The sequence below is a fragment of the Aulonocara sp. 'chitande type north' Nkhata Bay genome, linkage group LG1, assembly GCF_057382095.1.
Source record: "Aulonocara sp. 'chitande type north' Nkhata Bay isolate Kocher_YH1m ecotype deep benthic linkage group LG1, A_spYH_male_GT1.1, whole genome shotgun sequence".
Classification (NCBI taxonomy): Eukaryota; Metazoa; Chordata; class Actinopteri; order Cichliformes; family Cichlidae; genus Aulonocara; species Aulonocara sp. 'chitande type north' Nkhata Bay.
Window position 1 is genome coordinate 3,820,755 of NC_141344.1, and position 16,745 is coordinate 3,837,499.

At 42.5% G+C, this 16,745-nt stretch overlaps 1 protein-coding gene across 1 annotated transcript; it reads left to right on the plus strand.

The window, feature by feature from the left end:
• The first annotated feature begins 4,593 nt into the window (after window positions 1–4,593).
• tppp3 (tubulin polymerization-promoting protein family member 3) lies at window positions 4,594–14,561 on the plus strand. The gene is made up of 4 exons (XM_086299016.1): window positions 4,594–4,720; window positions 8,373–8,574; window positions 10,190–10,343; window positions 12,724–14,561. The coding sequence occupies exons 2-4, from the start codon at window positions 8,387–8,389 to the stop codon at window positions 12,916–12,918; spliced, it is 537 nt and encodes a 178-aa protein (XP_086155142.1). The 5' UTR covers window positions 4,594–4,720; window positions 8,373–8,386; the 3' UTR covers window positions 12,919–14,561.
• Window positions 14,562–16,745: the final 2,184 nt, after the last annotated feature.

Below are 16,745 nucleotides of genomic sequence, written 5' to 3' on the forward strand. Positions count from 1 at the left end.
AAGAACAGAAACTCACTTAATCACGCTGTTAAATGGTCTAGCAGGCCGCTCGGTGAGCCACAGCAGAGCCCCGTGCACCAGTTACTCTGACTGGCTGCTTTGATTTAACCCTTTGTCAGTTTAACCGTCCTTCTTCTGGACGTCGTTCAGATAAACAAACAGCAGTTTTCTTCTCCTACGTACTGTGTGCATACCAAAGTTAACATAGTTAGGCATTTTCTAATTAGGTTTTATTTATTCAGTTTTGTCTCAGTTACTGGGCTTGTTTCACTTTAGTTTTTATTGCTTGAGAATGCTTTGCTTTTATTTTTATTAGTTTCAGTGTTAGTTTTAGTCTTTTATTGTATGGAGACATGTGGCACAGGCAGTATTTAGGAAAATCAGCACAGTGTGACATTAAAAACACTGAACTTTTTGAAGCAGTTGACTCTCACTCTTGTAGACATCCAAAGTCTCATTAAACATTAGGGCTGCCACAAACGATTATTTTGATAGTCGACTAGTCACCGATTATTTTTGGTCGACTAATCAGATCATCATCCATTGGACGTAAAACCTACGGCTTATTGCACCAGCAGCATCTGCATTTTTGTAATTGGGAATGATCCGCAGATCACACTTGAGTAGCTTAATAACCTCCAAAATGAGGTCAGGTCCAAGGGCTGGACTGAAAATGAACAAAAAAGCAGCCAATTTCCAAAGAAAAACTGAAAGACCTTCAAAAAGCCTGGAGAACTATTGCTCAAGACCACTTTAATAATTACAATTAAGTCTCCTTGGAAACAAAATATTAAAAAATAAAGAGTGACTCACTAATTTTGCACATGACCGTACATGCATCTTTTATATACAGTCTGTGAATGAGAGCCTCAGAAATGTAGTTTCTGTGGTATTCACAGATATTTACAGCATTTAGGACGGTAGCCTCCTGAAACTGTTGTGGTTGTTGGTTGTTTCGTATCATTCACTCTCGTTTATTTGATCTGATGGCAACAAAGGGGACGGCCCTGCATTTTTCTTTCTGTCATCCTGGCCCTTCATGCAGCACTTCCTTTCTGAGACAAGCTGTTTGAGCTTCTGCCTCACTAAGGCCTTTCTTCTTCTTCTCTCAGCTTCCCTTTAGAGGTTGCCGCAGCAGATCACCTGCTTCTATGTCATGCTATCCCAGGATCCTCCTCTGTCACACCAACCCTCTGCATGTCCTCCTTCACTACAACCATGAACCGTCTCTGTGATCATCTTCTTTGTCTTCCTGCCTGGCAGCTCCCTCTTCAACATGCCTTCACTCTCTTCTGATTGTTCCACTTCAGGAAGCCTGATGGAGGGTTTCCTGAAGCTGGTGGTGCCTCAAGCAGAGCGCCATGTGACTAAAACTAAATAGCTAAGAATTCAGGGTGCCTTTGTTTCAGCTTCTTTTAAAATGCTGCCTGCCAAATCGCTGTCAGCCACTTTGTTTACATTTTCAGCGATCGGTCTTGAGATGTCTAACTTGGAAATTTCCAGTTCAATTTGGTTTCCACTGAACAAGAAAGATGCTGAGATTAAAGTGCTCCCGATGAAAGCGTCTCAGCTGTTCTTTGTCTTTGTCGGCCTGTTGCACCGATCAACCTGCAGTTTCATTTTGTTCTGTTATTAAGGTGACGACTGTCTGCAGCGTTATATAAGGAGAGAAATGTTTATGTGAATATGGTGCTGAGAAGAGAGACGCATTTCAACCGTTTCAAGCAGAATAAAGAGCTTTGTGTTTTCGGTATGAATGTCAAAAATGCAAATTTGCACATTTCCTTTTCCCCTGCTGAAAAGAGAAAAATATAAACCATAAAAACTTCTGGTGTCTGAGAGGTTCCTTTCTTTAAAATCAAACAAATACGATTAAAGCGCATTTTTCTGTTTTTAACAAGTTGAGCAGGACATGAAATGCACTGGAGTACCTGCAGATGTTTGCAGCAGCGTGTAGGCCTGCTGATCCCGTCTTACTGGATTCTACATGACAAACATCAAAACACTGTTGCCATGACAACAGAAACACAAACAATGATTTAATCTGTCATTGCATGTCCAGCAGGAAGTTTCAGTAAAGTTCAGTTTCCTGCCACAAGAAGAACTGTTTGTGCTGCATCTATATTTCTAAAAACGTTCTGCAGGTTTTTTCTCTGCAGACGGAGAAGGGGAAATAAAACATCACGTTTGTGCTGCACCGTGACCTTTTGACCTCTGCATTAACTTCAGCTTCTGGTTTAGTTTGAGTCATATCCTTGTATTTTTTGTTTTTGAAAGTTCTCATTGACAAGTTCAGCTTCACGTTTTAGTCTTATCTTCTGTACAAAAGCAATAATCAGTGAATTCTGTTCTGAATAACATAAACAAAACAGTTAAAACCAGGTGTGTCAGTCCGGCCTATCAGGAGATGCAAGTTGGCCCACTGGATGAAAATTGAAGACAAGTTACTATTATTTTTTCAATAAAATAAATAAAATAATAATTCAATAAAATGCACTGTTATGTTATTTCACAGTGAAGTAAAATAATGTTTCATACTGTCCTGTTTCAAAACACAATATATGTGATGGTTTTGTGCCTTCAAAGAGTTGCTGTAGTTTCAAATGTTTGTGTAAAAAACATGGAAAAGTCACACTTATTTTCTCAAGAGATGTCACTCAGCTCATATTCTGTTTTATAAATATGCATAAGGTAATGCAAAAGTTTTCCTGGTCCAGACGTGCCTGAGATCAAATCAGGGTTTACGGTGCACCGTGGAATAAAATGAGTTAAAATAGTTTCACCCTTCTGCTTCTGCAGCTTCTGCTCTGAAACACATTATGAGTCTGCACATGTGTAGCACCAGCTGATCCCAGCGCAGCGAAATCGGTCCGTGTTTGTGTTTCGCTCATTTATCAGTGTGTGAATGAGTTTGCAGTTGTGCTTACACAGAAGATGTCAGCCGAGAGCGTGTGCAGACATTCTTGCACACTCAGCTGTAAAAATGTGATCGTATGCAGACCAGACTGCCTCCAGGGCCTGAGACTTCTCAATGGATGCAGGCCTCGGTGCATTCTGGGAGTGTTTACACCTGTAGTAATGCCATGAGTTTATGACATTTCACCAAGCTATGATTTTATCACGCCGTCTGCCTGTGGCTTTTCTCACTGCACTCAGTGAGAAGCGAAGTACAGCTTCAGTAGAATCAGTAAAATCATCGTCAGCAACAATAACGTGAAGCAGTATGTTTTTTATGATTTTATCAGTCTCATAGTTGTGGAGGAGTTTTGGCCCACTCTTGTTTACTGCATTGGCTCAGATCATTGAGGTTTGTGGACATTTGTTTTTGCCCAGCTCTTTGAAGGTCCCACCGCAGCGTTTCAGTCAGACTCAGGTCTGGACTTTGACTGGATCACTGCAGCAGCTTGATTCTTTTCTTTTTCAGCTACTCTGTGCGAGATTTGCTGCTGTGCTTTGGCTTAATCACCTGCTGCATGACTCAGTTTGAGTCAAGCTTTAGCCATCAGACAAATGCATTCACGGGCGAGCGACTGAAAGGCCGTACCACAGTGACTGCAAATTATCGAGGTCCTGTGGCTCAAAACAAGCCCAGTTCATCAGCCCTCCATCACCCTGATTGACAGTTGGCATGAGGTGTTTGTGCTGATGCGCTGTGTTTGGTTTTCCCACACATTGTCTGTCTGAGGTGACACTGATCCAGAAGGCTTTTGTTCAGATGCATCTTTGCATGCAGCCGTGCTGCAATCTTCTTTTAGAGAGAAGAGCCTTTCTCCTGGCAACCCCCTGAAAACAAGCCATACTTGTTCAGTCCTTTTCTAATTGCCCATTTCATGAACTTTAACATTTAATATGCTAACCGAAGCCTGGAGAGTCTGAGACAGAGCTCTTGGTTTTTTGCAATTTCTCTGAGCATTGCATGAGCTCAGGGCGAATTTCTGGGACATGGCAAGAAGATTACACGTGTTTACACACATGTAAGTCGTCCAGAACAGCAAACTGATGAAACTCCTGCTTCTATATAGGTGCTTACACTTGTTGGTGATCAGTTAATCATGTGCACTTGATCAGCAGCACCTGGCTTCCTATGGTAGAAGGAAGGGTGCACTTGCTTTTTCACATGACCGCATGTCTCCTTTTTACCTTAGAAATTCTCCAAAGCACTCTGTGTTTGCCTCTCTGTCACTGGCAGCAGTGATGCTGCCTTTCAGCCACTCGCCCGTCATTACGTGCAGCTTTGACACAGAGAGGAAGGGGCCAGACTGCAAAGAGTATTTACTCAGAAATCTGTCATCATAACTTCATTAAATCTTATTTTCAGCCAGTGTATTGAGCAGCTGCTAAAACCTGCCAAAGGCTCAACAGAGTGTTTTTCTTGTTTTATGTTTACACTTTATCCAGCCTTTAATTTCAATTAAAGCATAAAAATCTGCATGCAGCATTGTTATATGATCATTATGACCTCTGACCTTTGACCTGCAGCTGTGGGAAACTGCAGGAGCCTGCATAAGCGCCCTGCCGTAGGACCAACCCTCCCTCTCTCTCCCCCTCTTTCTCTGTTTTATTGCCCTCCCCTGATGTTGGACAGGATGTCGCCAAGGCGACGGGGTAAACAGATGATAACAAGCCCTTAGCTCTTCAGAACTCATTTGAATGCTGCCACCGCTGCTGAGGGCCAGAAGAGGGAGAGCAGAGGCAGACGGAGGGGACTGAAGACAGACAGGTAGGAAACTGCAGGAGACACATGCAATTAAAAAAAGAGAGAAATCGTGGAATTTAAGAAAAAAGTTTTAGAGAATAAGACTCAAAGATTGGGTGTGGTGCAGATGTCAGAAGTGCAAAGCAAAGAAGAAGAATGGAAAAATTAAGAAGAACAAAAAAGTAGAAGTTGATGTGTTTAATATAAACAGAAGGACAGTTTTCAGATAAATTTTTAAAATCTTCACGCAGTCAGTGCTGGAACAACTTTTTAGTTTTATTCCAGAAACTTTTTCTGCACTGATTGAAGATCAGAGTCGGTTTAATTTCAGACATGCACAGAGAGCAGAATGTTTGGAGTCTGCACAGCTGGAAGCTTCAGTGATTCATCTGCTGTGTCTTCAATAATGCTGCCACTTATCAACTTAAAATGTCTGAAAGAAATAGCCATGAAGCGTTCTCGCCAAACAAATATTCAGATCTCACAAAAAACAGCAAACAGCAGGATCCTTCACACCAGACAAGATGTTTGATTACAATTTGCTAAAAATTGCTGGCTTAAAAAGTACAAAATTAGAAAAGCGATGTGTGCATGGGATCTGCTACTGAACACAAACTTGCAGGGATTTAAAGTGCAGCCACATGCTGTCATGTTTTATGAATTTTAAAAGTGTGGACAGTCGGTAATCTGTTTATTTGTCTTTGCATAGTGACACACACACACACATGCACACACACTGACTGGCACGCCCATACACTTTACACAGTCTGTGTGGCCCCATGACTAAAACGCACTCAAACTGAAGGAGAGCTGCTGCTAGAAACAGAGCGTGTGAGCCTAGCTGAGCTTTGTTTTTAACACTGAGACAGGACTGAAGTTCCTACTATTGATTAACAATCAAGTTTTCAATATCTGTCTGTGCGTCTCAAAGCAAAAACATAAAGGAGCAGTGAAGTGTCAGAACCCAGCCTTTTTTCCTGGGTTTCACCCAGGTGCAGCTTTTCCTACCTGCCTGCTGATAATTGTGCATAGAATATTTGTTTTTTCAGGAAACCCAGGAATTACAAGTGCAAGTGATAGGCAGATGCTTTAGGCAGTAAGCTACAGTCAGGATGCTTTTGTAACAGGCTGTTGGTCACTATGGGCAGAATAAAGACGGCGAGATGTGGGCAGCCCAGTCTATCGATGGTTAAGGAAAAAAAAAAGTAATTTTCACACATAAATATTGGACAATTTCACAAGAATTAGTTCAGGAGAGTGTCTGAAGTTCCCCTTTCTCACATGGAGCACCCAACAAGTGCTAGCATGAAGCTAACAACGTTCTCACTACAAGAAGTCCTTTTGCAAATCTTACGTCACGCTGACTCTTTACCACTGTTCCACTGTTTAATGTCCCATATAACTGCGTTGAATGTTTGTGTCGGGTGGTATCGTAAAAAGTTCCCAGCTGCAGTGCATGTTTTAAATTAGCGCTGCAAATTTTGATCTGAATTTATGTTTTTGTGTTTTTCATTATTTCTGTCAACGATAATGCTCAAGAAACACAATGAGGATGAGAAAAAAACTGCTACGCTTCAAACTGTTAGTCTACCTTTGCACAGGGAGGTTTCGCTTGCTGTTTCTGCCAGATGTGATGTCACAACTGCTGGCGTACCATTTTTTTGGTGCCATTTCGGCTTGTTGTGCACCACCCAGATTTTAACTTTAACCTTACTGTTTCATCTTTGTTTTATTCCTCCAAGTAAGCAGGGAATTTTTCTGAGCAACGATACGTGTTTCTTAGGAAAAGACTACAGTGAGTTAAGTTCAAGTACGCTGACGTTAACGTTTATGTAAGCAGTGACCTTGGTTTTAACCTCGGGGCTGCAGCGATCTCCCATGTCACCTTCCTCTTATTTCTAGAATTTCTAGAATCGCATGTACCATGATACATCCGATTAATATTTGGTTATAGTCTCCTTTGTCTCTAACGCTCCTGCATTTCTCCTCAACCTCTGTGCTCCTGTTTTAACAGTTATTCATAGATTTGAATGTTTTAACATGTGATCGTTAAATGTCAGTCTCTGTTGGGATTAGTTGGCTTGGGAATGGTTTGTATCAGAGTGAATCATTCTACCACAATAACAGCTCAAACTTGACTGAACTCAGAACAGTCTTAACTTGTTGATGAGACCAGATTAAATCCTGCTTTGATCTGTCTTCAGTTTTAACTGCCGTGATTGTGGGATTTGGGTTCAGAGATGACCGACTTTCAGTCTTGCACCTGAACACATCTGATAGATGTTAGACAGTACCTGCCTTGCTGTGAGCTAATCCAGAGTCTGACTCCTTGCAATTAAACTATCGGTTGATTTTTAAATGTGTGATTTTGTGCGATATTTTCTGTTTTCTAAAGAAGCGATACAAATCGCTGCTCATCACAAGAGGTCAGTCCCTGAAGATTGTTACAAGAGCCAATTGAATGCAGAGATGCTTCTTATGTTGAGACGTCTAAAAAGAGACTGCAGCGGAGTTGCACTGATCACTCTTCCTAAAAACAAAAAGCAGGTTTAATGAATCAGCTTCCAAATAGAAGAGATTGCTTCACATTAAAACTGCAGCTGCCTCCACTGCCTGGAATCTGACACCTACACACCAGTTTTAATGCACAGATGCACTTACACCTTTCACACACTGTGTGTGCGTGCGTGTGCGTGTGTGTGTGTGTGTGTGTGTGTGTAAGCAGGGCTCATATTAACTATCTGTACTATAACTTCAGCCGCTATGGCCTGCAGCAGCTCTGATTCAGAGTTGTGCAAGTGGAATTTTCACCAGAAGCAGCATGACAAGGAGACACAAGTGTATTTGGACAGAGATGCAGCCAGTTCTGTTTCCATGAAACCCACTGTTTGGGATTGCATCAATGTGTGTGTGTGTGTGTGTGTGTAGTCGCACAAGCCTGAGAAACCACAGTGAGGTCACGTCTCACACCCTACACACACACACACACACACATATTCTGTGGGCACATGCACACTTCTGCTGGAGCTGCAAAATGATCAAAATGATCTTCATGTCCAAAACACCTACACACAGAAGCAACAACTTCTAGCTGCTACTGGCACAGCAGAAGGTTTCCCAAAGGGAAAACTAAGCATTGTTTCCAAGAACCATTCAGAAAGAGGAGCTTTGCACAGAGAGGAGGAAATATCCACTCTGCTGGTTTATTTTACAAAGTGCTATGCACGACATATTGACCTTCAGGAAATAACAGGATAGAATCTGTAATGAAGCTGTGCCAGAAACTGCAGTTCCTCTAATGGCCACCGGAGGGTGACTTCAAAAGCGAATCAATCTCCACAGACGCTCATACATGAAAAAACATAATGGCAGCCTGATCTGGGTGTGGTTGCTCTGACTCCGCCGACACAGTCACCTGTTCTCTTGGCCCATCTGAACCACTAAACTGGATCTGTCAACCACAACTGTGATGTTGGTAACTGTTGAAGCATTTTAATTAGAATTATCTGACAGTGTGTGTGGCTCCAGGTGACTACAGGTGAATAAACTAAATGAACAGCTGTAATACATATGGCTTTGATTTATAAACTCAAAATGCTCTCATAAATCCTGTAGGGGGAGGAGATTACCTTCACACACGATCTCCAGTGTTGTCCTCTGCTTAATTTTATTGTAGATTATCTTTTCATCATGGCGGAGAGTGCAGACATGGAGCAGCTCCTCACAGCTTTCAGGAAGTTTGCAGTCCATGGAGACACAAAGGCAACAGGCAAGGATCTAACCGGGAAGAACTGGGCCAAACTGTGCAAAGACTGCAAGATCACTGACGGCAAGAACGTCACCGGCACTGACGTGGACATCGTCTTCTCCAAAGTCAAGTGAGTGTTCACATCAGCGCCAGTGTCAAAAGACTGCATAAAATGCAGTTCCTCTAATGTCCACTTGAGGCATGCTCCAAAAGTGAGAGTCCCATTTTATAATCCCCAGCCTCACAGTAGAAATGAACTGGTTAACTGTCATCATTAAAATGTGCAGCCTGGAACAGAAAGCAAATTTTTCCCAGCTTTATAACCAAGTTTGTGACCATCGGCTGATGAACTAGCGTCTCATCTTAACATGGCCAAATCTACGGAAGAGGATTAGGGCCACTGGGGAAAAAATAATAATTCTGACTTTAATCTCAGAATTCTGACTTTTTTCTCAGAATTCTGAGAAAAAAGTCAGAATTCTGATTTTTTTCTTCCAGTGGCCCTAATCCTCTTCCGCCCTAATCCTCTTCCGTACAAATCTCTCTCCAGAAACTCAAAAGGATTACAGAGGTGACTTTACACAACACCCTGCTGGTGACATGTGCCTTTTGAGTACTGGAGATATTTTACTGTGGTATTTGAAGACCTGCTGGTCCACACTGAATTTGAGGAAAATTGAGTACCATTATGCTGATGAAACAGCAGTGCTCCACTGTCAAGGTAGCTGTCACATTTTTATTGCATATGCACATTTAATGTGGATGATGGGGAGCTCAGTGTTTGGTGCAAACCTTGAAGGGCTTTGTGCTCGGACACGCTACAGATCATGGCTAATCTGGAAACGCCCTTTTAGAAGCGCCGTTCAAGCCTTGCTTGTAATGTGGGACAACAGTGCGTGCAGGGAGTGAATGTGTCCTGCTCTTTAACAAAGGTGGGGCGATTATTCGAACTTATATTTGTAAAACCACCTCCCTTAAAGTCTTTTGTTGCCATATTGTATGGAAACACGTGCATAAATCTTACCTCTGAAAGACTTTTTGCTCCGTATTTAGTTTTTAAGTCAGTGTCTCCTCCACACGCCCTAATAAAACTGCAGCACTTTAGTCTATATTCGAACACAAATGTAGCACATAATTACTTCAGGCAGAGCGCTGAAGTCATACTCCGAAAACTGATGAGCGTCATCCATCACATGGGTGTAACATGGATGGGACTGGCGGATAAAGACAGTCGTGGAACTACATTATAAAACTTAGTAACAATAGTACATCATTGTTTTGGGGGACAAAATGTTAAGCACTGGATGAAATGATTGATGTCAAGTATTTCTTTAGAAACAATAACATACACCGGGGGACCAAGAAAATAATGGAAATGTTTAGGGACCTGTTTTGAACTATGCCAAAGATTTAGACCTGCAATAAGAAGACTTTTTGCTGTGTTCCTGGGATGGACGTTTTTGAGGAATTGCAGTGCGGTGTATCGAAGGGGCAGCTGTTGTTTGTTTTCTGTAGTTTTGTTGCTCTACTTTTAGTTACTTGAGTTCTTGTTGAATTCCCAGTCACCACAATTACTCTGACAGTTGTGCCTGTGTTCAGCTTCCCAAACTTTTCTCGATGAAACAAAATATCTGTTTAATAATTTAAAAACAGCTAAAAGACATTTTCCAACCAAGAGAATTAATAGTACAGTTTAGACTCTGAACTCTTCCATGTCTGTGTTCCTTTTGTGTATTTCTGTACAGACAGAAGACGTCTCGGGTCATCAACTACGAGGAGTTTCAGAAAGCTCTGGAAGAGCTGGCTCCAAAGAGGTTCAAAGGTCAAAGCAAAGAGGAGGCACTGCAGTCTATCCACAAGCTGGTGGAAGGCCGAGAGCCTACCAACGTTGGTGTGACGGTGAGACAAGATGCTTGTGTGCCTGTTGTTTTAAAGCTCTAAATCCCACAATAAAGATGCTCAACAGTAAAACAGGAAATTGTGATTCTATGCTATGTATATTTTGTGAAATGCATCATTTTTCTTTTTGTGCATATGTGTAAAAACAAAAGCAATGAGTCTCCAAAAGAAAAGACTTAAAGGTAAGTGATAATGTAGTTATATGGATTAAACCACACTGTCATACTAAGCCACACCCATACTTATATATAATAGTCCCCTCCATGAATCGCCACCTTACCGTGGTGGGGGGGTTTGTGTGCCCAAGTGATCCCAGGAGCTATATTGTCCGGGGCAGTTTGCCCCTGGTAGGGTCTCCCAAGGCAAACTGGTCCTGGGTGAGGGGCCAGACTAAGTGCGATTCAAAACGTCTATGATTGGATTCATTAAGGACTGAGGACCAGGGATACCAGGACTCCACCCTGGAGCTACACCTGGGGTAGGGCCTCATTTGAGAGGGCAGTAGATAACACAGTGTATTTAAAGTAATGATAAAAAACATCAAGGGGCGAGTGAAGTCGGAAGTTTTATGCAGATGATGCATAAAACTGCATCATCTGCATAGAAACGAATTTTTCTGATCAGTTTAGTCGATTTCCCAGCTCCACACTCTGAGCTACAGTTTGGACAGAAGAGTGTCTGTCTGTGAAAAACAGCAGCATAATCATGAAAACATGATTAGACGAGTATGATTATGTGCTGCTCATATTTTATATTTAGCTCAGCGTTTAATCACCTCAGGCTCATCTTCTCAGTTTTCAGCTGTAGAAAAACAAGTCCTGAGCTGCTCCACAAACAAGCGTCTTACTCTGCTCTAATATTTCAGAGCCATGGCTCAATCACAGCTGGTTCATCCATCAGATCACAACTGCACACATCAAAGAGCTCTTATTTTATAATGATGAGGTCCTCAGAGCCTGAGCCAGCAAGAGAGGCAGTCTGGATCCTCTCCAGATCATTAAACGCTCTTCAGTCATCAGAGCAGATACAGTCAACACTAACCTGACTGAAATGCATGCATTACAGATGACAATCCATGAGTAAAAAACACGATCAAGTTACAAGCTTTTGTGTTCATGAAGGAATCAGCATTATATTATCTATCATATGTCTGTTATCGATTCAAAGTTTTAAAGTTTTCATGGATTAAAGCAGAACTTCATAGTAAGAAGTTCTTGGTGGCTATCTGTGGAGTTACAAATGACACTGCATGTCATTTAAACTTTACCTATCAGCAGTACAATATGGGACTGTTGGTGAAATCCATTGTTTTCCTGAGGTGAAAAAGAACTGTTTCATATCCAGATCTACCCATTCACTCACTATTGGTTCTCACACTGATTTGATAACTACACGACTGTAAAAGGCTAAGGAGCAGGCACCTCTTGCTACTTGCTAATCAAGTGGGAATGGTGCTAAATACATGTGACTTTAAAAACTATCAGATGCTTTATTTAAATGTCCATATTCTTTAAACTTTGGTTTCTACTACCCTTCCTGTTTGCCTTGTTTTGCCTGCTCTGACATTGGGCCTTTTTTTCATTCGCTTAGTTTCCAGTTACTCTATCTTATCCTCATTTCAGCTACCTGAAGAAAACTAATGAAGAAAGCAGACATATTATTCTTGTTGTGGTTTTGCAGTGGAGTCTTCATTTGATGCCCTGGGGCAGAGAGGATTGCATAATGAAGGTGCAGTTTACAGGGACTCAGTGCAGTTAAATGCAGAGGGCTCCGTGTTATCTAAAATGCTGTGCAATGATCAGAATCATAGCTTAAAGCAAACAACAATTTTAATTCCACTTTAAACTAAACGTGAATCAGTAAGAGTTGCTTTCTAAGTGGCGTTTGCGTGTTGCACCCATGGTCGTACAGAAAACATAGAAGTTATGAAAAATAGTTGTAGCCACTGTGATATCACTTGTTGACTTCATGATTTTGCATTTTGAAGATTTTTGGAATCACACGTTATCATCAGTGAGTTAAAAAGCAGACGAATAAAACACAACAAGCCAGAATATTTATTGTGTCATCTATTAAAATGCTCTAAAAGGCTCCAACGCCCAAACACACGATCAATAAATAATGTTTAGTGACCTGAAGTAGTGGATGGTTTATGTTAGAGGCTGTAAACATGCTTTGTAATGTTGGATATGTTAACATGGAACTCTAGAAGGGCCAACCTCATTGTGGCCTCAAGTGGTCATTAGAGGAACAGCAGTTTGTGACGCTTCTGCATTGTCTTCATTTTTCCCCTCTTGTTAAAAAAACAGAGACGCGTCCTGAAGCAGGGAAGATATTTTTTCTTTTACTGACTTTAATCTAATTTTTCTACTTCCATCAGAAAGTGGCAAAGACAGCAGCGGTGGACCGTCTGACCGACACGTCCCGTTACACTGGATCACACAAGGAGCGCTTTGATGACAGCGGCAAGGGCAAAGGTCGCGAGGGTCGTGAGGAGATTGTGGAGAACACGGGCTACGTGGGAGCGTACAAGAATGCCGGGACGTATGACACGAAGGTGAAAGCTGAGAAATGAGTGAGCCGGAGGCCGCGCCCCCTGCTGGGAGCTGACTGGAAGCACAGCTCCCCAACAGCACTTAGTCTGGACCAAACCTTGAACTTTGACCCTTCTATGTCTGTGTGGATGCCTGTGTGTTTGCACTGGACAGAGCTTTTGTTCATTCTGATTTGCAGATAAAGATGTGGATCTGACAGAGGTGAGGTATTGGCCTCATATCAACTCATCAGCGCCCCCCTTAGGCTGAAATATTCATCACACATCTGGACTTCTTGTTCATTCTCGGTGCCCTCATTCAGAGCAAGGAGGTGGGTGATGTAATCAGTACCTGCTCTGCTCAGTGATGGTAATCCAGTCTGCAGCATGTGACTCAGTGTTCAGCTCAGTAATAATGAGCTGTTTCTCTGACCTGGCTTCTCCTATTGTGCTTTCAACCCTGTCCAGAGCCTCATTCATGTGATTCAGATTCTTTCATTCTCCCTATGAAGGCACCGGTGCTGCTGCTAATCTGGTTATCTCTATAGTTTTTATTTGGTTACACAGAAGCAGACTTAAAAACAGGAAACAGCTTCTGCATTTTCTGGAAGTCATTTTAAATCTAATGATACACGTTTAAGTTTGTTGACTAAATTCCATCTCTGAGGATAACTGCACACACTTTGCTTCCCTTTGAGTCAGTAGCGCCCCCATGGGGAGGCTTTTGTATTTGTCCAGCTGAATGTCCACTTCTCTTACGAGTCCACTCATGATACTATGCTATCACAATAAGTCACCTGTGATAACGATGGTATCACGATACAGCAACTCGTGATATTTGACACAATGTGCAACAATCAACGATGCAGAGAAAAATGTATTTATTCTCTGCTTTCATCTTTAATAACACAATAACACAATAATTCGCTGTCCACACTGTTCTGGTTCACTGCAGTTTAGGGAACGTCCCTGCTCCCTCTTCCATTTCCATGAGGAGTCATGAAATGCTGATTCCAGGAATCCATTTAGCACACCTGCATGTTTGAATAAAAATCTCAGTATGTGCAGCTGGTGTACCAATAGCATCACAGGAGGAAGCAATAAAATATCAGGACTGAAGAAGCTTCTTGGATGAGAAGTGAGACGTCTTCACGAAACTTAAAGGAGTCCAATCGCTTTATTCCCAACCTCCTTAGACTCTCTATATCGCATTATTGAGACTTCACTCCTCTGCTGTTAGCCTGAATAACTATAGTGACGGCTTCATTGCTCACCTCCTTCTATGAGGTTCATGTGTCTGAATGGGGCTGTAATTTGTGTGTAAAGTCGTTTAGCAAATTAAATTCTCACTGCCCATTACAAAAAAAGGTGTTGACTTATGAATACTTATAGTATATATATATAGTATATTCAATCTCCTGCAAAAAAGAAAGTCAAACAAACCAAAAAGCTCAATCATCTCTGGATCCACATCAGATTAAGATCAAACTGTTTCTGCAGCGCTGAGGCTTCTGAAGCCATGTTTGCATTTTTTTAAATCTTTTTTTTGTTATATATAAGTTTTCAGCCTGATTTTTCTTCTGCAAAACAAATATTTTGCATCTTCCCCAAGAGCTTTACATGTTAATTATTGTTGTTGATGCAGTGTAAGTAACTTTAGTGAACAAATAAAAGCTTTAAAATGGTTTTCTTGTTTCTTGTTTTTTTTGTCCCAAAAGGCATTTGCAGGTCAGTTTTATTTAAAGTAATGAGAGAAGACAGTCAGGGGGATGAGGAATAAAGATTTTTGCTGCAAGAGTTCAGCTTTTGCATTCTTTTATTTACATTTTACAAGCCGTCCAAACTTGTTTGGGAACAGGTTTTGAAAATCCTAAGGCTTCCTTGTCTGCATGATGCTGGGGCTAGAATACAAATACATTTCACGTATTTGTAGTTTATAATATACAAATAAGCCCTTCAGGTTTCAAATCAAATCAAATCACTTTTATTGTCACATCACATGTGCAGGTACATTGGTACAGCACATGTGAGTGAAATTCTTGTGTGCGAGCTTCACAAGCAACAGAGTTGTGCAAAATACAATAATGTAAACAAGCAAAATACAAGAATGGCTACATCTGAAACTAATAAATATATGTACAATATATAATAGTATATGCATTTCTGGATGTGTATACTAAATATTTTTCTACGTGTGTGTGTGTGTGTGTGTGTGTGTGTGTGTGTGTGTGTGTGTGTGTGTGTGTGTGTGTGTGTGTGCACATATTTTACAAATTAAATAGAGTAAACAATAAATAAAATAAAATATACAGAGTGAGACATGTGCAAAACAGTGGCGTTACTGTACAGTATGGAGTGCATAATGTTGAAGTTCCAGTAGTGAAGCTGAGGTGTCTATGACGTGTTCAGCAGTCTGATGGCCTGGTGGAAGAAGCTGTCTCTCAGTCTGCTGGTTCGGGACCGGATGCTGCAGAACCTCCTTCCTGATGGAAGCAGTCTGAACAGTTTATGGCTGGGGTGACTGGAGTCCTTGATGATCCTCCCCGCTTTCCTCAGGCAGCGCTTCCTGTAGATGTCCTGGAGGGAGGGAAGCTCACCTCCAATTATCCGTTCAGAACACCGCACTACTCGCTGGAGAGCTTTGCAGTTGTAGGCGGTGCTGTTGCCATACCAGGTGGTGATGCATCCAGTGAGGATGCTCTCAATGGCACAGTGATAGAAGGTCCTGAGGATGCGGGGGCTCATGCCGAATCTTTTCAGTCTCCTGAGAAAGAAGAGGCGCTGCTGCGCCTTCTTCACTGTTTTGTTTGTGTGTACTGACCACGTAAGATCCTCAGCCAGATGTACTCCAAGTAACCGGAAGCTGCTCACTCTCTCCACAGCAGCGCCGTTGATGGTGATGGGGGTGTGTACTTCTCTGCACCTCCGGAAGTCCACTATCAACTCCTTTGTCTTTGCGACGTTGAGGGTGAGATGGTTGTCTTGACACCAGTGGGTCAGGGCGCTGACCTCCTCCCTGTAAGCCGTCTCATCACCGTTGGTGATAAGACCCACCACTGTAGTGTCGTCCGCAAACTTCACAATGATGTTGGAGCTGTTAGTGGCTGTGCAGTCGTAGGTGTAGAGTGAGTACAGGAGAGGGCTCAGTACACACCCCTGTGGAGCACCAGTGTTCAGTGTGACGGGGGATGAGGTGATGCTGCCCAGTCTGACCACCTGGCGTCTGTCAGACAGGAAGCTAAGGATCCAGCTGCAGAGGGAGCTGCTCAGTCCTAGATCCAGCAGTTTCCTGTCCAGCTTCGAGGGAACGATGGTATTGAATGCTGAGCTGTAATCTACAAACAGCATCCTCACATACGTGTCTCTCTTCTCCAGGTGTGACAGGGCAGTATGTAGTGTCAGGGCTATGGCATCATCAGTGGACCTGTTGTGGCGGTATGCGAACTGTAGAGGGTCCAGTGAGTCGGGTAGTGCAGAGCAGATGAAGTCCCTGACCAGCTTCTCGAAGCATTTGCTTACGATGGGGGTCAGGGCTACAGGTCGCCAGTCGTTCAATGAGGAGATGGTGGAGGATTTGGGTACAGGGACGATGGTGGCCATTTTGAAGCAGGCTGGGACTACAGACAGAGAGAGGGAAAGGTTGAAGATGTGCGTGAACACTCCAGCCAGCTGAGCCGCGCATGACTTGAGGACGAGGCCGGGAATCCCGTCCGGACCAGTAGCTTTGCGTGCGTTCACCTTCCTGAAGCACCTCCGCACATCCTCCTCAGACACAGTGTGCGCACTGACGTCATCCGCGGTGCGCACACTGTTCGGTCTCATGGTGTTCGCTGTGTCAAATCTAGCGTAGAATACGTTTAGATCCTCAC